Source organism: Lichenostomus cassidix, chromosome 7 (genome assembly GCF_008360975.1).
Source record: "Lichenostomus cassidix isolate B80296 chromosome 7, HeHo_3.0, whole genome shotgun sequence".
NCBI lineage: Eukaryota > Metazoa > Chordata > Aves > Passeriformes > Meliphagidae > Lichenostomus > Lichenostomus cassidix.
The window spans coordinates 34,262,481-34,283,550 of NC_139488.1; the positions used below are offsets into that span (position 1 = coordinate 34,262,481).

At 42.0% G+C, this 21,070-nt stretch overlaps 1 protein-coding gene across 10 annotated transcripts in view; it reads right to left on the reverse strand.

The window, feature by feature from the left end:
- QTMAN (queuosine-tRNA mannosyltransferase) overlaps positions 1-21,070 on the reverse strand; it is a 197,184-nt gene that overhangs the window by 18,977 nt on the left and 157,137 nt on the right. For 5 of the 10 annotated variants that reach the window (XM_085067148.1, XM_085067154.1, XM_085067147.1 and 2 more), the window contains 3 exons: positions 18,899-18,969; positions 18,092-18,183; positions 9,934-11,102 (listed from right to left, as the gene is read on the reverse strand). In XM_085067148.1, coding sequence (XP_084923274.1) covers positions 11,019-11,102; positions 18,092-18,183; positions 18,899-18,969 — 247 coding nt within the window. In that variant the 3' untranslated portion in view covers positions 9,934-11,018. Of the gene's footprint in view, positions 1-9,933; positions 16,158-18,091; positions 18,184-18,898; positions 18,970-20,880; positions 21,004-21,040 lie in introns of those variants that run through there. The other 5 variants (XM_085067151.1, XR_014853547.1, XM_085067150.1 and 2 more) reach the window with 5 other exon arrangements.

Genomic DNA, 21,070 nt, shown 5'->3' on the forward strand with positions numbered 1-21,070 from the left:
TAATGATATGAGATAAATGTCACTTTTGACTCCTTGTTGGAGAGAAAATCTCTCTGAAAACACCATAGCTAATAATATCAAAAGCTGTGGTGGCTTCTGCATGGCTGGCAATTTTTAGACCAGTAGAGGATGAGGTTTTCTGGTTCAAACAGGAATTAATTGAGGGAAGTCATATGGCTTGTGTTATACACGTGACACCAGATGATCCAAATAGTCCTTTCTTGGCCTTATAATCTACAAATAACCTTGTGGAGGTACTGCTCTCCTGTGGATTAGTGGCAAACCAATGCTCCTCTTGCTTGGATGAGTTTTCTGATCTAAATACCATGCAGACCTGCGTGGCCTACAGGATTTGACTGGATCACAGTCTCAGACAGAGCCATTGCCAATTAATGCCAGACATGAGATAAACCAGGGTAGGACACGCTCTGCTTCAGGTGCTGTGTGATCCTGGAGTGTCATTAGTAGCCACATAATGAGCCAGGTCTGAAGTGAAACAATTTTGCTATAAAGACACTTATAAATATTATTTTACCCTTGCTATCTTTGCATTACCCTCGCACCACAAGACCCAGACTGTCAGACACCACAGAGCTCTTTGGCTCTGAATTAATCAGCTTCATCTGCAAGAGCAGGGTATAATTGTGGCCAGTTTATAATCCATAAAAATAGCAAGATTTTGGAATTATTTGTAGAACAGGACAACCTATTGCTACATGGAAAACAGAGCATATGGGGTATTGTCTGTCTTGCTTGGATTACAAGGCAGAGGAAATACCTGGCTGAGCAGTGCTCAGGAATTATCAGGTGGATGATATTACAGGAGCAAGCTGGGTCTTTATTTATTTGCTTTATATGGATGCCTCTGAGTTCAGGTTGTTGGTGTTACATAATGCTAAGCTTCCCCCTGACCACTCCCCAGCCCTGATTGTTCCTAGTCCTTTGTTGTTATCCATTAGAGCAGTTTTGCTGGGAAATCTGTGCCAGGGAAAGCCAGGCTGCTCCCCCCAAACCTGAGGGTTTTGAATTTTTGAATGAGGAAAACTCATTCACCACCCCAAAGTCAACTAGAAACATCTCTTAAATGCAGCTATCCTTATCCCTGTCCCTATCTCTCACCAGGCCTTGTTTTACCCCTGAGGATAATTTTTGATGTAGAAGGAAATGTGCCACTTATTAAGTCAAGAACCACTTCCTTTAGCATCTCCGAAAATATCTTCTGAGGTTTCCCTTTCAAGCACCAATCTCATTTAGATCTGCAGGCTGAGACAGTCGCAAAAGGTGGAAAAACTTACAGTCATTACATTGATTAATCGGCTGGTGAAATTTGGCTTTCCAGCGCGACACCTCCATTCTCTGAACGTGTGGCCCTACTGCAGCACAATCAATTTGTCTGTGCAGCCAAAACCCCAGAGCCACACGATGCAAAAAGGCAATCTTCTGCCCTCTTTGACCACAATAAGCAACATTACTGAAATCACCGCTGCCGTACAAGTGTAGCATGACCCCATATTTGTAGGCAGCAGAGGATGACTTCATTAAAAACCATCCTCTGCGTTGGGGAGTGGGAGAAAGGCAAGGCAGCAGCAGCAGAGCAGCATATGTCTGAAACTGATAGTAAAATGGGTGATGCCTTAAACCCCACCTCTATACCGTTATTTACATACTTATCTTTCATCTGACATAGGCTTCCCCTCCAGCACCTTGAATATATCAGTCCTAAGGAAGAGACTTTAAGTTCAAAGAGTGCCATCCCCAAACCAAAGTAGGGGGTTATCAAGTGAGGTGCGCCAAGCAGTAAGACAAAACATATGCATTTTTAATAGATAGCCTCTCCTCCCCCTGAGGAAGCCAAGAAAAGAGGCTCTGTGAAGCTTCAGCTGAAAACAAGTTCAGTGGATTTATGCTCAGGCTGCTATTCACAGAAAAACAAAATTCACAACTGTCATATATATATATTTTTTGCTAGATGTTTTCCAAGCATTCTTCAAAGGATGCTGGCCCCACCCTGGTGGTCCTGTTGACCAGGTGAACTCACCTCCACACAGCACTCAAAAAGAAGAGAGTGACAGGACAGCATGAAAATGAAATAAAAAATAAAGAGGCCATGAAAGAGAAACAAAAATCTCAACAGGTCTGCATGGAATTTCAGCAGCACTTTATTTATTAATGCACATGAATCTACCACTGTATTCCAGCTCCCAAAGACAGATCTGCAAGGAATAGGCCACATGCTGATTGACAGCAGCCATAATTCCATACAATGAGACTGTATTAAATTGTTTGATGTGATATGATACTCATCACTTGTAACTGATCAAACACACTGCTGCATCAAACAGTATTACAATACAATCAGGCTGGATATGGTTCCTGCCAAGGCTGTTCATCACATTGCACACTTCTGCATTAAACATATCTATTAATAGCATTGACAAACTACTCCTATCCAAGTTTTTTTTCCCCAAGAAGTGCACGAAGTGGAATGTGCAGAGAAATCCACAGACAATGCTTTGCAGTTTGAGGCAGCCCTTCCTTTGGCTGAACGTTCCAACATGAAAGGCTTTCCCTATTTGGGGATTCTGTCAGGTAATACCAAAACTTGCAAGCCTGTGCCCCAAAACAAAGATCTGACATTCCTGCTTCCCTTTTTCTTCCTTTTTTTTGGTTTGATTTTTTTTTTCTTTCTCTCCTATATGCAAACAAAGTGAAAGATTGATTAGTTTCTGACCAAGATTTTACTTTTGCTGCTCTTCCCCCCAGGAGAGCTGCTGTCTTGCAGGAGGGAGCTGTGCTTGCTAACCCTGACCCTTCTAGAAGAGGGAGACACAAATAAAAGCAGCAAATTCCTTGTCACCACTGCTCCTGCTGCAGACAGCGAGGGTAACACTCTGCAGCCCATGGGGGACAGGACTTGCTGTGACACAACAACTCTAGGGGCTCTCAGATGCAGACTCTCAAATGAGCCTGGGTCTCTAGAGGGCAGAGGTCAGCTGTCCTCAAAGCTGTGTGAATGCTAGATTAAGTTTATTAATCTCCCTGCTTTCACTTAAAAACCAAATTATAGGATGGTTAAATGGTAATGCCCGCAGCTTGTTGAACAATCAATGCACTCAGTTACCTCTGCTAAGGGGGAGCACAAGGTGGTCAGACCCCAAAAAGGTGTCAGAAGCTAGTGTGACAACCAGGGAACACATTCACCTGGTGAATCACCACGTGCTTCATGCCTGGTGCAGACTTTGTTTGCAGTTCTGGCACAGCACAGCCTCCCTCAGACACAGGGGTGACATCCAGATATCAACAGCTTCCCACCTTCATGTCCTGGATATCCAACCTCAACCACAGCTCTTTATAAAGGATTTATACCTGTGCTTGGGTGTGGTTCCAGATGCCATCTCCCTGCTCCCAAGTGCTCAGGAACAGCACGAAACCAAGCATGCAGTGAACATGGAATTTAGCAGCCTTCAGAACGACTTCCATCAGTGTATTGCATAAAATTACACCAGTGTGTAAAAACAAAGTGAAAAACAAACATGAGGGGTCCACAGAATTCCTCACAGACAGGTATGCACATCACAATTGGACAATCTCCCCCCTGACTGCTATGTCAGCTTGGGAAACCCAGGATCACATAGCCATGGAAAATAGGAAGTAACACGCAGGAATGCATGCCTGGCTGTGTGGAGCTGGCACCAGGTTTTTTTTCAAGCTGGGATTGTATACATTTTACATTTATGAATATTTTTGCAAACTGCAGTGACAGAAGGTGCCTTTTGTCCTGCTTCTCACTCCTGTAATGTCAGTGTGAGCAGATTAAGCTCATGGCACAGTAGCAAATTATCCCTGTTGATGGAACCAGCTCCAGAAACATTGCTTGAATTGTGTGTTTCCTTTTCCTAATTAAAAATATTAAAGTCTTTCAAGATAATAAACTGTCTCAGAAGGTTGTTAAAGGCTGGAAAATATTCAGGAAAGGGCTGGAAAGGCTTTCCCACTCTGATGGACAGCTTTTAGCAGTGTGTAGAGCTAAAAGAATGGTAACTTTCTATCTGGGTGTAGCTAAGTAATTCAAGATGCTGCAAGTTAAGTGTAACAGTAGAAAGGAAGAAGTTCAAAAACAAAGTCCCAGGCATTTCAGTGCAGTGTATAGTATGCTAAATTGTGGTATTACAGAAATTGCTGAGAGTTTGGCCACAAAACGTTTCATACTGCACCAGCCTTCTGCCAGGGCTGCCTTCCAGCAAGCCCAGACATTTTTTCCTTTCACCTGTGCTTTTCTTTTTTTTCCCCTCTTGTTTATTAACACAAATCAAGCACTGTACCAGAGAATTACAGCCTTGTCCTGAATGCACCTCTCCCTTTATTAAATCAGCACGACCGAAAAGTCACCAGGCAGAGACAACTGCAAATCTGTGCTTACCCTCCCCGTACCACCTGAGTGCCGCTATTATTCCTCATCCTTGGGGAAAGGACCCCATATGTGAGTTTCAGAAACCACCTCAGTAACTCCAAGCATCATTATCAATAGTAGGATGAACTGCAGCTGGGATGCACTGAGAAGGCACAGTAATACTCGCCCTAATCTCTGCATTCATCTCACTGGCCCTCGCTAGGAAGTTTAAGTACATTTACTGGGGATTCTTCAGCCCTTGAAAGGTAGGAAGACATCTATGAGGCTTGACGTACCAGCTAATTAACTTGGGTTTGGAAAAAAAAAATCTTCTTATCTACTTAACTTGGAGACACTCTCTTTGTTTTTAAGCCTGCAGACTACCTTCTCTTTAAAATGCACGTTACGTACCACTCCGTAGTATGGAATGTATTATTTTTAACGAGGACCTATTTTAACTTGGACCTAAAACTACTAACATTTGACAGAGAGGTGGTTTTTTTTTTTTTTAAAGCTATTTGCAGAATCAGCTGAATGATTGTCTATAGGCTGTGTTTTGCAAGACAGGCTACAAAATCCTCATGCTTTCCTCCTGTCCTTAAAAACACGGGCACACGAATGTATGAAGGGCTCAGAAATGAAGCCCCAGATGCACCCACACCTCCCCTCTCCCCCCAAAACCTATAAAGGAGTTTAAATAAATCTCTCAGGTTTTGCTTCTCGTTCTCAGGGAGTGGGGAATATTGAGGCTGGGAGAAAGTGATTGAATTCGTGCCTGCAGTGGTTGGGGCACGTGAGTGTTTCCTGCAGCTCTTCTGACAGGAACACAGACAAGAGCAACTCCTGTAACATCCCTGCTCGGGATTAAACCACGCTAAAATTTCCTGTGGATGGCACGGAGAGATTTTAAATCCTCACCATATTCCTAGCAGATAGAACGGTGGCATGATTGACCAAGCTTTTTTTTTTTTTTCCTTCTTCTTTTTTAAAGTACACATATGATGATGCATCATAGTTATAAACAGATGGTATTTGGCCTCCTTCCTATTCTCAACATTTGGAATTCCTAAACTATGTGAATTAAACAATAATATTTTATAAACATACAAGGGATTTTGCTCACTGCTTTGTTAACATAGAAATTATACAATGCTGACATTTATTTAAATTTTAAAAAGTAAACAAGAGTGTGTATTGAATTAAAGCAAACTAAAATCAACAGAGAGAAATATGTTCTGCGCGCACATTACCTACAACGGCTCAGGCCTTTTTCGGGGAGACATAATGGGATGAAGCACAAATTGTAGCTTAGACGGTCTGATCCTTTGTGCTCGAAAGGCTCATTTAACACCTCGCTGTAAACAACGGATATTTATACCATAATTGGCCAGTTGACCATCAGTTGTTCATTTACTCTGTAACCTGCTATTATGGAGTTAAAAGAAGTTCCTTTCTGTTGGCTTTTCTAGGAGTGAAAGTGTGTTTGCAATTTTAGTACCAACTGGATTCAGTCTAACACTTGTACTTAGTATGAGAAACATTTTCATAATACCAAAATTTGGGGGAATAAGAGTATTCCTGCCAGGAAGGGAAGAAGAAAGTATTGGTTCTTAAAAGAAGAATTCTGTTTGCTTGGTTTCCTCTTTCCTTTCCATTTTAACCCCTTTTTAGGCTCCTCTCGAGCTGTGCAAAATTGAGAAGCACTTAGGTTTTAATCACTATTCCCAGGTCTGCAAAGAGGTTCTGTGATGAATAAATAATGAATCCGAGATTTTAATCAGTGTTATGATTTTTGAAAAGGCTAATTATCATTGTTTACAGACATGCCTTTCCAACGTATTTCCTTGTTTTGCCTTCAAAGCTCCAAGGGTTAAGCCCCTCGCACGCATCCCTCCCATCCCTCCCCAGCGCCGCGCTCCTTGCCCGGCATCTCTTTCGGGGGCTCGGGGGGATTTTTTGCTCGTTCGGTGGTTTTTTGGGGCTGTGTTTTTGCTGAGGAACCGTAGGGGACACGCAGCCGGGCGGCCGGAGGCGCGCAGGGCTGGCGGAAAGCTGCGCACCGCGGGCAGCCGCTCCGCACCCGCGGAAAATCCACGGCGGGGGAGGCGGGGGGGGGAAGCCTTTCTCTATTCTCTCTGTATACAGCAATGCCACAGAACAATCTGATTGTCAAAGTATTTTTATTATCGGTAATATCGATGACAGAGTGTCGGGCGGTGTGTCTGTGCCTCGCTTCCCGGGAAGCTGCGCTCCGCTCCGCTCCGCTCCGCCCGCAGCGCCGCGCCGGGATGCGCAAGGATGCGCGGGGAGCACCGCGGGGCAGCCCCGCAGCCATCGCCCCCTGCTCAACCCCCTCGCGTTATTACTATGTCCACGATTTTTATTTTTTCTGATTTTTTTTACCATTTCTGATTTTTACTATTTCTGATTTTTACCATTACCGCTGCCGCTGGCCTCGTTTAACCTGCTCTGCCCACACCTCCATCGTCTCGGCCATTCACGGGGACGGGAAAGCCTTTTTCCGCGGCTGGGATATTCGATCCCCGATTCCCTCCATCCCCTCCCCTCTTTCCCCGCGTCCCGCGGCATCCCGCAGCCTCCTCCCGCTCCGCTCCGCTCCGCTGCTGCTTCCGCGGGGTGGGGAGAACAACTCCCAACCCCTACAGCCCTTGATTATCAGTTTCCAGCAACAGCTGCGAATCTTCGCTAAGAATCGCAAGAAATATCAGAAGATTCGGCAGCGATGCTATTTATTGCCCTATAATTAAAGTTCTATCAGTGTTTCTATTATAAAACCTTATTTTCAAGGGTTGGTAACTCAGAGGCAAAATTTTCCTGCAAAATGAAGCCTTGCTAAGAAGTATTTCGGTTAAATAACACTAGCCTGTTAGAAAGTAAAATCCTCAAGGACTTTCATTAAGGTGCTCATTTATATCTGCAAATAAATTGCCAAGTCCCTCAAATCAAGGATATATAAGAGGATTTTTTTTTTTTCAGAAATCAAGGATTCTTGGAAAGGTTTTAATATAATTCTCTGGGAAATTATTCCCATGAAAACAATTTGTTTGAAAGAAAATGCCCTCTGGTCTTTTCCACACAAACTAGTCTTGGGCTAGTACATGAGAACTCAACTTAAAAGTGCCTATGAGCAGAAAGGAGGTTGGTTAATTATTTTCAACTGTCCTTCCTGGAATAAAAAACAGAGTAAACAGCTTGAACAGGGAAAGGTGAATTTAATTTTCAAGGCCCTTTAACTTTTAATAATCTGAGGAACAAGATGGGAGGTACATTCTACCCTCCCAGTTATGCTGATATAAATTCATTCAAGATTTATATTGGTGTAATAGAGAAGCAGAATTTGCTCCGTGATTTCTAATGAACTGCTGGCTCGGTCTTTAAAAAGGCAATTAGAAAAATCTAACCACCTAATTCAGAACAGCTTTGAGCTGAGGCAGAGGTCTCAGTGCTGCAAACAGGGATGGAAGCTGGTTGGTGCCACGGCTCCTCGCTGTGCCTGCAGCACTGGAGAGGGGCTAGGAATGCTGGAAACGGTTTGCTACAGAATTCCCCAGTTGTTTTAGGATTTTTCTCTCTATTATACGGGGAAAGACAATTCTCATGTGGAATAAACCTGTGTTTCCTGCGATCTCAAATGCTAAGACAAAAGGATTGTAGGATTAGGTGCCTGGCCTGTTACTGATGCAGGAGGAGCTGTCAGGTTGGGGTGCTGCCTGGTGAGGCTCGCAGAGTCAGGAAAACCTGACTGACTCTGCACTGAAACTTTATTGAAGCCTTGGCACTGCTGTGTCAGTGCAGGTGAAACATCAATAAATACGAAAGTAAGCCAAGGTTCAATTCTCTCGCTGTACTCCCAGGATTAGGTGTCTGCATTCACCACTTACTCATGTGTGTAGGAACAACAGGACCGAGATCCCCCTTTGTCCCTCTGACCTTTTGAAGTGAAGGCTTGAAATGAAGCAGCACAGGGCGACAGTGCCGTTTCCTCTGCTGAAACTGAGAGGCAAAACACTGCAGGTTGTGTCAGTCTGCAGGGCTGGAGGGGAACACTCTGTGGGGGAAGAGTATTTACAGCCTCTGCCTACCTGGAAGCCCTACAAGAATCACCTCTGACTACCTGAAAAACCTTCATGAGTGTCTTGACTGAGGACCTCAAACAGGCCAGGGTGGCCCCTGAGACAAGGCCAACCTGCAGGTCCATGATGTGGTAATGACACAGAATCAGAATGGTTTGGGTTGGAAGTAATCTTAAAGCTCATCCAGTTCCAATCCCTTGCCATGGGCAGGGACACCTTCTAGGCTGCTCCAAGCCCCATCCAACCCAGCCTTGAACACTTCCAGGATCCTTGCTCCAGAGCAGCTGTGCATCTTTGCTAAGAATGTAAAGAAATATCAGAAGATAACACAGCATTGCTATTTATTACCCTGCAATTAAACTACTCACAGTGTTTCTATTATAAAACATTACTTGGAAGGGTTCATAAGGGAAAAATTTTCCACCAAGATGGAGCCTTGCTCATCAGAGAGCTGGGCATGGCTGCAGCATCACTGCCAGGAGGGTCAGCAGGGCAGAGCACCACCTCACTGAGGAGCTGGGTGAGATCTCCTCTGGCCCTGGGGCTGATGAGGGTGTGCCCTGAGGACAGCAGGAGCCTTTGGTGCAAACCACACAGCTTTGATGTTTTGAGTCTGCTCACCACAAGCCCTAGTGCAGTGTTACAGCATCTCCTCTTTCCCTTTTATTGGTTTGGGGAATGACTCACTGTGATACTCAAAGCAATTTGCTCTAACTGTACCATGCCTCAGTTTCCCCAGCTGTAAAGCCCAAAAATATTCCAGTTTGCAGGTGGAAGGTGTGATGGCATTGGTGAACATCTCTGATACACTGGGGTAGGAGTGCAAGGCAGTCCTGTTCCTTGGCTGTGCCAAGGATGACCACGAGACCTACACTCTGGAGAAAACCACGTTTGTCCAACCCAGTGCCTAAAGCCAGGCTGGGCTTTGGCTGAGCAGAAAGAAGGAGAGGTGATTTCCTGCAACTCTGCAGTGCTAGGAGAACACCCAAACACTTTCCATTGGGTCTCCCTGGGTTGTTTTTGATTGCTTCATGGAGTAATTTTAACAAGAAGTACCACATGTTCTCACGATGAAAGATGACATTTTGGCATCTTGATGGTGTCAGAAGTGACAAAGGCATGTGTGGAGAGTGGAATGTGCCTTTCACCCCTTTCAGGGAGAGGAGCTGCCCTGCCTGATCCAAGGCAAGTTGAGACCACACCTGTCTGCAAAGACAAGTCTTACCAGGATTCACATCATAACACCTTACCCAGAGTCCTCTTCCTGCTTCTTCCCAGAGCAGAGTTGAAAATCTTGGAATTGTCATAAGGTTTTATTATCGCTTGCAAACCAGATTCTACTTCATCAGATAAAGACACAATTGCATTCATTGACTCTGACACAAGGATATGCATGGTGATAAACATACAGATAGATGTACACACTTATACATGAATGAGATATGCTAATTAAAAATTGCAGTGGGCACTTTATTAAAAATTTATTGTACAATCTACATCTTCAAAACATTTTACATCAACAAATATTGCGGCTTGACTGCTGGAATCATAAGTGATTTATCTTTAAAAGACTGTATTTGCAACTGGATGCAAAGATTCTTGATGAACTGCCATTACATTTAAACTACTGGTTTTTATTGGAAGTATTTTGATTGTTATCTGTTTGTTCTCCATCCTTGAGAGAAATAAAACAAGTGTCTCGGCTTTCATTTTATCGGATAGATGGCATCATGTAGCATATTTCCCATGCTAGTTTGAATTACAGCTGTTTATCTTTCAGCTTTCTTTAAGATTAATTAAATGCAAATGTAACTCCACGAATCATGGGATTACCTGCCAGACCCCTTATTAATACCTTCACTTAAAAACCCCTGTGCCAGAGAGTCATTAATTTGCAATAAAAAAAAAAAAAAAGAAAGAAAAAAAGAGAGAGAGAAGAGCTCAAGCAGCCCCTTTGCCTCCCAACAACCCAGAGATGGCTGCCCAATTAGCCCGGCAGCACTCGGATCCTCCTTTCAGGCCCTGTGGCCCTTTGAGGACACAATAAGGCTCCAATGATAACCTGGCAACCTAGGTAGAAACTCAGCCAAGTGTGAGCGTTTGAAGCTGCAGCTTGGCTGCCATCGTGTCGGCGAAAAGAAAGAATTCAGGCACCATGTCATCCAGTACAAAGGATAAAAACAGATTCAACCGGAAATTCAATGTGGCACCACATATGGGATACATGAGTGCGGTTACACAACAGGCCACATATTTTTTTTGAACAGTCTCCTGCATGTGATGCCGAGGACATGTGTAACCATCATAACGTCTCTAAGAATCTGTATTTAATTTGAGCTGGGGTGGTGGCAGGGATTGGAGATCTGAAGCCGCCACAGGTTTGTGGCAGATGGCTCTGTGTCAGCTATGACAAGCAGCCAGGCTCGGCTTCCTCTGCAGATTTTCTTTTCTCTCTGATCAGGTAAATATGGGCACACTCTGGAAACTTCCACAATTCTGCCTGAGGCTGCAAGTTTGTGACTTAGCCCCATCTGTCACAAATCTTCCCTCGGTTCTGCTGCGAGCAGAGACCTGAATTTACTGCCGAGCGCTGCCCAAGAAAACCCGGCCGTCTCGCCCTGCGAGGAAGCACAAGAGAGAAGCACACAGAACCCTGTTAGAGGCTGGGACACAAAGGGGACATCTCTCAGCAGGAAGGGTTTCAGCAGGGGTGGAAGCCAGTTGGGCAGAGAACACTTGTGTGGTGTTATTTAAAAACGGGGTGGATCCAGTGGGGTTTATTTTAAGACAGGTAAGCTGGCCATCAGGTCAGGTATTTGCTCCCTCTGCTCCACTGGTGGTCTCGGTGGACACGTCAGGGACTGAACACCCATGGGGACCAACATGCCCCTCTCACCCTCAGACATGGCAGAACCACAAGCCAGCAGGAGAGAGGGCTTAGTTCTGCTTGACCATCATCAGTCTGGGCTTGACTTGAGAATAATCTCCTTTTTTTGAGGAGTGATAACTCTGCAAAGGTCTGGACATTCACTTTTTTCAAGGGATAAAATCCCATCACTGTCATTCCATCAACAGTTCCTAAATATGTGGAGATCAAAAGCAAACTTTTCACATAAAGCAATATCTTCCTATGAAGAACAAACAGAATAATGTCAGTAGCAGCACAATATCTTTCATGAAATAATCAACTTGTTTCTAGTGTCCTAAAATCAGAACTGAAGCACTTAATATCTACTCTGCCATCATTAGACTTCAGAGTTAACCTTCAGAATTTAATAAGGAGTGCTCATCCATTCAGACTGGCTGTTTCAGGATAGTTGGAGTTCTAGCACACAACACTGATTTAGTGTAGATTTTATGCACTTTTTAAAAAATTGCCTCAACAAGATTAAGGTTTAGAGACTATTATTCCACACAAAACCTGAGAATTGGCAGGCAAGACAGCAGAGTGATTTACAGAGCCAATTTGCAGTGGGTCAGATCCACTCTGTGATCCAGCTCCTTCCCTCTACAAGTGAGTAAGGGGGAAGAATCAAGATGGAAAACAGTTTGTAGCAGTTATTTCTGGAGTTTTTTTCAAATTTCAAATTTCAAATTCCAATCACCTTTGGAACCCACCATCAAAAGACACTGCTGCTTTACATGAATTGGGTGGACTGTGAGGCCCAAAGCAGAGCTATTTAATACACCTCAGCAGAGGAACAGTATTTCTCTGATCAAATTGATCTGTTCTGCAGTTTCTTATGTTGGACTTTTAAAACTCATCTCATTCTTGCTGTCTTTAAACAAAACCCATCAAATTTCGGATGCAAATCCATGCAGTACCTTGCACAGGATGGTTCAGAACACACTGACTCATAAAACAGTAAGAAAACAATTTCAGTCTTCTTTTCTCAAGGTAATTTGAATAAACTTTACTGAAAAAAAGAAAAAGAGTTTTCATGCTTTTTGCAACTTTTCTTCCTATTTCCTTTGACCCATTTCTCCATCTACTGTTTTGAAGTGGCTGTGGCTCATCTGCCAGTTTTCATTTGCTTTCTAAAACTCCCCTGGAAGCTATCTAACACTGTCAGAATGAAAAGTTCCAAGTCCTGGTGTTTATGCTGAAAGTTGCCCCCATAACTGCTTTAGTCCTGCTCTGCAAGTGCAGCCAACAGCTGTGAGCTACAGACCAACATCTGGGGACGTGGTGAGCATGGCAGTGTTGGATTAATGGTTGGACTCAAAGGTCTTAAGGGTCTTTCTCAACTTAAATATTTCTATGATTCTGTGATTTCCTGAGATCTGAAGTCTCCTGGGTATTTAGCTCAGAGAGCCAAGAGCAAGGCAAGCCTGGGGAGAAGTTCAGGTGCAGGCCAGCTACACACATATATATCTACACACATATTGTATCTATACATCTGTGGCTGGATCCCAAAATCAGGCAACTCCAGCAGCCTTCCTGCCAGCTGATTTCTTCCACAGTGAGGATCCATGGTAGCCAGGCAGACCTCTCTCTAGCACAAGACCTAAGGTTGACCAAAAATACTTAAATTGTGTCCCACAGCCCAGGAGACCTTGCTACCTGTGCAAATGCCTAAGCTAAAGAGGGATTTCACCTACATCAGCCATACACAGGGAATGGGAAGTGTCAAGACTTGAGGCTGACCTGGATGTGACCCTGAGCAACAGAATCCAGGTCTGAAGTCAGATCCCACTTTGAAGCTGGCCCTGCTTTGAGCAGAGGCTGATCTGGTGACCTTAACTAGTCTGTGATTCTGAGCTCCAAACAAGTAATGGAACTTTTCTTTCACATAAAAAATCCTTATATTTTCCTACTTTACTTAGGATCACATGCCTAAGCACTGGAACAGACATGGGAGAGCATGGACACAGCACATTGCACTCCAGAGCTCCCAGGCTCCTAAACCTTCCCACACAGACTCTGAGAGGCAGATTGAGACCACAGGCTCTGAGAAGCAGATCTAAACCACCTCAGAAACCATTTCAAATCACGTTCACTGGAAACTGAGCAGCTCAAGAGGCAAATACAAGTCTCTCTCTTGTGTTTCTAACCTCCTTCTGACCTGCACCTAATGCTAGCCAGGTAAAAGCAGAAACTCAGTACAATTCCTTCCTTTTTAACTCTGCAAACATGCTCTGCTAATGAACAGAAAGCCAGCAGGATGGATGGAAATACTTGCATTATTTGCATACCCTATAAAGCTCTGAATTAACTTTATCAGCCCGGGATAGAAGATCTGGAGAACACTGTAAGCAAACATCTGCTCAATATACATTCACCATTAAAAAGTAAACAGTAGGACAGGCTCCATAAGGAACAGGTTGGGAATTATCAGAGTACTACACATCACATAAACCAATGGCACAGCCTAGAATTCTCTAAAGCAATGATCACACCAGCACAAAAACAGCTCTCAAGCATCAGAACGGCTTGAATGATGAGAGATTAGAATATAAACATGGAATAACACTAACAAGGAGAGACTGAAAAGATTGGGATATTGTAAATGTTTGACAAATGTTTATAAAATAATGGATGGTAGAGTAAAGATGGATGGGGAGCTCCTGCTTCCAACTCCAGAATGCACTCAATGCAACTGAAGGTGGGAAAAACCTGAGCTAAGTCAGGAAATTATTTAAACACATCGTAGATTTGTGGAATGACTTGGGTTGGAAGGGACCATAAAGACCATCTTGTTCCAACCCCTGCCATGGGCAGGGACACCTTTCACAAGACCAGGCTGCTTATGGAAAAAGACATTTCTCGTGGAGTTTTTCTGGGGATTGGATAAGGATAAAGGCAGAGGCATCATCCCCAGGTCTCACATGGCTTGTGCAAGAGCTGTGAACAACAGGGCTGAGTGGCTGAAGGGACATCTGGCATCAGGCTCCCCTGCATCCTCAAGTGCCCAATGCCCTGTATCCTTACACTGAGAATGCCTCCTGCTGCTTCCCTAGCTTTGCCTAAATATGAAAGCTGGACCAGCAGCAGTTTTTCCTTCTACACATTTCCCTGAAATACCCAAGATACTGCTTTATCTCAAATCAGAGAAAAAAGAAAAGAAAAAAAAAAAGAAAAAAAGGAAGTTTTGTTAGAACTGCCCTGTACAGCCAAACCCTGAGACTGGAAACAATTCAGATGTCTATGGTCTAACTGGGATCTTAATTTGATTTTACAGCAGTTTAATCCCTTTGAATTCAGCAGACTTCCTTCTGCAGTGGTGTAAGAAAGAAAAAAATCACGCCATGTGTCTTTTCATAGGCAGGTGAGCTTCTGTAGTGTGATGGAAATGAGAAGATGAATGTCAGAAAGTGGGCCAAATTCTTTTCTCTGTTAAACAAGCATGAGTGAGAGTAGGATTTTTCTGTAGGAACTGAAGCTGACAGCATGTCAACCAGCACTCATTCAGCTGGGAGGGCTGGGAGAGATTATTTAAAGTTGTCAGCTCCTTCCATGCCTGGCTTTTGGCAACTCTTCTTGTCCCTTTCCACTGTATGCTCTTTATACATGCTGTTTTAAATTAAGAAACTCAAGTGAGGAAACTGAAAGGTAAACTTTAAGAAAATAATGTGGAAACAAATGCCTTGCCCTATTTTATTTCATTTAGTTTTATTTTTTTTATTTTACCTTTCGATCTACCAGATAGGGCACTAACAGGTCCTGTGGTGTGCCCTGACCAATGCCCTGTTTTTGTTACTTACTTCATTCTGGTGCTTACTTTGGCAACCAAAACCACCCAGAACTAGAGTTTGATTCCATCAAACTGGAACAGAGCAAATAATTGATAGCAAATGAGATCTTCTTCCCTCTCATCTCAATCTTCTGCTAATAACTGGCAGAAAGCAAGGTTGAAAAGCAGATGAGCCAGCCCTGAGTGCTGTGTGAATATGCAGCATGAGCAATACATCATTTGGAATGGTTTTCACAGGTGCTTACATTATGGACATTTTTAAAAGTGCCAACATGAATCTTTTCCGTGGAGTTAAGGTACTACAGTTTAATGCCTTGGTCTGTGCATTTTCACAGGGATATTCCCCATGTCCTGTTCCTAAGCCCACTGCCCTACTGCCATTTATCTCCTTTCTGTCCCTAATTTTGTCAGCACAAGCGCTGAGGACAACTGAAGGAATAAACTACCTGTTTAATTAGCCACTGTCTAATTATCATAGATATCCTGAGGAATAAAATCCCAACAATATGTAAAAGGATAAGCCAAGGTGGTTTCTTCCAAACCTATGGAGCAGAATTCCCAACCAGCAGAGAAAATCGCTATTTGCTTTTTAAGTGTTTTCACTTTCAAAATTTCACAAGGTATTTGATAAACTCGATGCAGACATTATAGCAGGATGGTTTCTGAAAGACAAGGAGCTGCTTAGCATTGACTCTTGTGCTGGGATCCCTTTTCTAGTCCACTATAGCAGAGAGAATACTATAGTGATCTGAAAAAAATGAAAATACAGTGCAAGAGCTGAGTAGCCTTCAGGATTTCAGTCCTTTCAGCTTCCTTAAAAAGCAGCACCATTCCAGCTATAATAACCTTAACAGCAGAGCTCTAAGTCAGCATTTCCCAGGAGGTTTTGTGGATGGTCCATTGTGAAGGAAGACCAGGTGTACGTGGGTGTAGCACAAAAGGACAACTCTAACAGTATTCTCCCAGCTGATCCAAAGCCTATTAAAGACAACAGGGATCTTTCCTCTGGTGCTCACAGGTGCTGGATTAGGCTCTGCTTTTCTCATTTTAAAACAATCCCTTACTCAGCTCTATTGCTACCTGTTGCAGAGGTTCAGCTCTGACACTCAGAAGATCTGCAAAGCCCTTGCACGAGGGGCAGAATAAACAACTTCAGCTTCTGCCTACAAATCATCCCAAAGAATTCTCTCAAAAAGAGAAAAATCCTTCAATCAAATCAGCATTATGCCTACGGGTCTTGTGCCCACATTTCCAACCTGCACTATTTTACATCAGTATTTTTTGCATGCCTTGGCTCTGTGTTCAGGAGCTGGGGATCCTCATGCTGGGAGAAGATCCATGTGAACACAACCATTAGCTGAGCTTGAAGCACTGGGAAATGCCAAGGTAAACGTTTAAGGACTGTTTTCCCTTTGAAGCCTCCATGTCTAACTCTACGATACTATTGACTCAAGAAGTAATGCTGAACACTGGAAGTGTTCAGTCAGCATTTTAAACTATTATGAGCTACCTTCTGAACCATTGCCAAGTTAATAGACAATGAAAGATAATGAGCTTGAAATTGGGTGTTAAATTGCATTTTTGGTTCTCTCTCTTTTTTTTTTTTTTCTTGAGGTTTAACTGTTTCCTGCAGAAACAACATCATCTTTGATGTGTCATTATGTAAACGTCTATTTTTAGGTCACAAAAAAAGTCAAGGCGTGGGCTAAGCCCTCGCTGCTCCTGCGTGCAAGAAGGGGAGAGAGGCAGACGACACACAGCAAGACCCAACACTTTCTGGTCCCCAGAGGAAGGGAGGGAGGTGGAGGCATGAGGTTGGGTCTGTTGGCAGCATGAGACTCCAAATTAAGGAGGAGATTACCCGACTTGCTCATTAACAGTGTGGCTGGACGGTGACAGCCAGGGAACGCTCCAAGAGCCGCATTTGTGTCGCACCGCTTAACATGAGGAGCATTTCCATGCACCCCCAAGCCTTTAAGGACTTTCAGCTGAATTCAGGGGTTTTCATGAGCTGAAACACCTCTGTCGTGCAGGGGTGGTGTGTATCCAACTTGCCCACAGCAGAGCCAGGACAGTAAAAGTCAAAAACCGCTGTAAATGTACAAAGCAGCACGCAGAAAACAGCAGTTTTTCTTCTGAAAGCAGCATCGTGCAGTAACAGCTCTTCACTGGAATAATGTAAAATTGAGTGCTTCATCTACATTCAAATTTAAAAAATAAAAAAAAAAAGTGACTCCCATCAGTGTAAATACACCACTTAAAATCATGGAAGTTGGTCTAGCATTGAACACTTGAGCAAAACCTGAATGGAAGTTTTGCCACTGAATCTGGACTTTCTCTCCAGAAACAACTGCAAAGATGGGGACATGATAAATACCAGTAAATTATTCTCCCAATAAACTTTAATGCTCAACACACCTTAGAAAGCAAAGAATTAAAATACTGATAATTATCAAAATCACTCAAATCATTCCAGAAGCCAAAGAAATCTCACCTGATACCTGTCACCTGCATTTTTTGAAGATTAAATTAGTATAGGAAGGTTGGCTTATCCTCATTAGTATAATTGTAGGATCTTTCTTTTATTTTCCTTTTAAACTAATGAGTTGCATTAATCCAGGTTCATTTTTATAAGCCTCTTGGGTCCAAATGTAAAGGACAGTCATTTTAGAAAACAATAAATTAAAAAAAAGCATGTAGCATGCATTAAGCGCACGTATTTCATAAGTCCTAGGTTAATACAACTGGCATCCAGTTTAATTAATCCTTGTTAGTGTAACGACTAATATCCCTCCCTAGCATGTTTCCTTTAAACATTAGTATGTTAATTAAATGTTGTTTTTTTAAGGGTTTTTTTTTCCTTTGTACTTCAATATGGCATTATATCATCTAAAACTATTGCAAACAACTACCTTATAGAGATGTTTCCTCACAATATCTGGTCTCTTGCAGAAATTCTGAAGCCTTTTAAAAAGCTGTTCAGGTGTAGAATACAGATATTCAGCTGCAGGAAAAACAGATACATTTTTAATGAAACAAAAACCTCAAAGCACACACTCGATATTAGTCACTTTACTAATTAAAAATGCATATTGCTCTGTGCCGCCTCGTGTTTTACATTATTTAAGCATGATTTTATAAGGTTACCTCAGCTCACAAGGATGTTTAATGCTAAATAAGACTGTGTAGTTGTGCTGTTTAGACATCTCCTTTGGGTGATTAAAATACATTATTCTAATGTAACACAATGCATATGTGATACATTTAGTGATGAGATTTTTCAAAGAACTGGTACCACATTAGTGTGTATCCTGTACTGCAGTTGCATACTATTAAGTATTAAATTGTTTAAATAATTTGGTGTGATTTTCAGGCCTGGCTTTTTTTTTTTTATCCCTTCTGTGTATCAAAAAAAAAATAAAAATCTGCAAACCATTGCAGCATCACTGACCTTTTAACAAAAATCTATCATTACGGGATGTGTATGCTAACAATGAAGAATGCTATTTCAAAACTTGCTTTTGTGTTATCTTAAAAGAACAGATGGCAAATATAAACTTCGTCTAATGTATTAAAACACATAAAATTTGCCTTAACACTAACATGTTGGCTTGCCAAATAAACAATTGCTTTCACTCAAGTTTATTCCCAAACTTTGGATTTTAGCAGGAATCACGTTATTACGTTTCAGCAGAAGGAATATGCAAGAAAGCAGCTACCTGGGAATATCTCTGGGTACACCAAGGCTTTGGGACACAGCGGGTAACAACCACAATGCACAGCCTCGATCCTGAGGATTAGAAATCACAAATACACAAAAATAGACGTCAGCCAGCCAAAAAACTTATTTCCGTGCAAGAGCCTTGAGGTTGCCTACATGCAGCAAGAGGGAAACATTTTTTTTTTTTCTTCAGCAGCATAATCCTTCTAAATGCCAAAGTTGCTCTTTTTAAAGAAAATTTTATTGATCATATGAATTACATAGAACAGAACAGCGAGCATATGTTTTGTTCGCTGAATAAATCAAAGCGCAGCTCTGCATTTTTTTGTTTTTTAAATACTGCTTAACACATTTTATAATCAGCAGACAGACACATGTAACAACATGGTGAAGTATGGACGGCTTTGCTTAATAATGCTGCTGGAAAAGAAGGGGCACGTTGGCTACAGCAGGGTGTGCTTGTGGACACAAACACCACCCTCACCTGGCACTGCAGAAATTCCCCTCAGACTCCCAGACTCCAAAGGTTGCAGCTAAATTTAGCCCAGGAACAACTCGCAGCATGCTCCAAGCTGGGATATTTTAGCTTATTCACATGCTTTGGATAATTTCCTTTATTTTTCGGGACATAAACTGTTGTATTTTTTAATAACCGCTGATGGAATTCCTTTGCCAAAGCGAGCGAAGCTTCGTACTTTTTGTTTTTTTTCCAAGGAACATTTTACATATCTCCCGTAACATCAAACCCAAATATTTTCGAATTGCACCGCCGAGGATCAAAGTTTTCCAGTAGCGAATCTACAGCAGAGCTGTCCCCCTTGGAGTTCAGATTTTAACAGCTGAATGGGTTAAAGGCATCCAGGTTTCAGTTTATTTTTTTCACATAATGACCATTGATCTGACACAACGTCCCTCCAAAGATACAACTGTAATTTCTGTTGGCCAGAAATTACACAGTGAAATTTAAAACACTTCTTAAAATATGTTTATTTTATGAGAGGCTTTGAATTTCCTCCAACATGTTGACCATACGAGGATTTTATTTTTAACTTCAGTTTCCCTCATTCCCAAGAATAAAAAAAATATATATATCTGAAATCTTGTCAATGTTCACCTTTTCCATTTTCAGTGACAACCCAAAGGCTTTCTCTACCTTCATGTAAATGTCAGGTTTGATACTTTATTACAGGTACCCTGAAAGGACTCTGTTTCCTTTAGATCTACTCAATTTTAAACAGGCAAAAAAAGGAAAAAAAAAAGAATAACATATTCAGCTTTCATGCTAGAAAACTATGCATATCCACAAACCCCAAAGACACATTTCTCTGCAAATGCTTTTGCTAAGAAATGACTGCTGGTTTTTTTTTCATAAACTTTTAAAATTTGTAATTTATGTTTTTTTTCTTTAAATAACATATGCACTTCAGATTGCATTTTAAACATTAACAACAATTTCAAAGTGTACATCGTCTAGCACTATATTTTTTACCAAAGGGAAATGTTTCTGATGTGTGATTTAATTGATGATTTCAGTTCTTAAATATTGTGTCATATGTCAAAGCAAATAGATTTTTAAAGTTTTCTTTAATCTAGGAGAAAAAAAAAAGAGTGAAACTGTGGACATTTCAGTAATAGCTCAGATCACTAAGTTATGTTAAAATATTTGCTTTTTAATCATATCGTCTGCATGGAAAAAAAAAAAAAAAGAACAGCTCCCTAAAACAAAACTGCAGGCCAAGATGGGATCTGAGTCATCGTTTGAGTATGAAATTTCCCCTTACGAAAAACCTCTACCAGGATCATGAATTAGTAAAATCAGAATTTAATGCCTCCGTGGTTTGCTGGATGAAAGTTAAAAATTTGGAATTCTTCCCTTTGCAAATGATCTTATTTGCATACTCCTTTGCTCCCTTTCCTCACCAAAGTTTAGATGTATTTTCTGACCGGTCTCTACTACGAGTAGTAAGTTCTACTACAAACCTTACACCTTCCAGATGTCAAGATCTAAATATCAAATCAAACTGGGCAGAGCTCACACTGACACAGACTTTGGTCTGAGGATGCACAGCAAAGCCTTTAATTTCCTTGCATTTCTGTCCTTTCCTAGAAAAGTATCATATCATAACAATAATACAATTACTCTTCATTTCAATCCTTAAGCACTACTAGT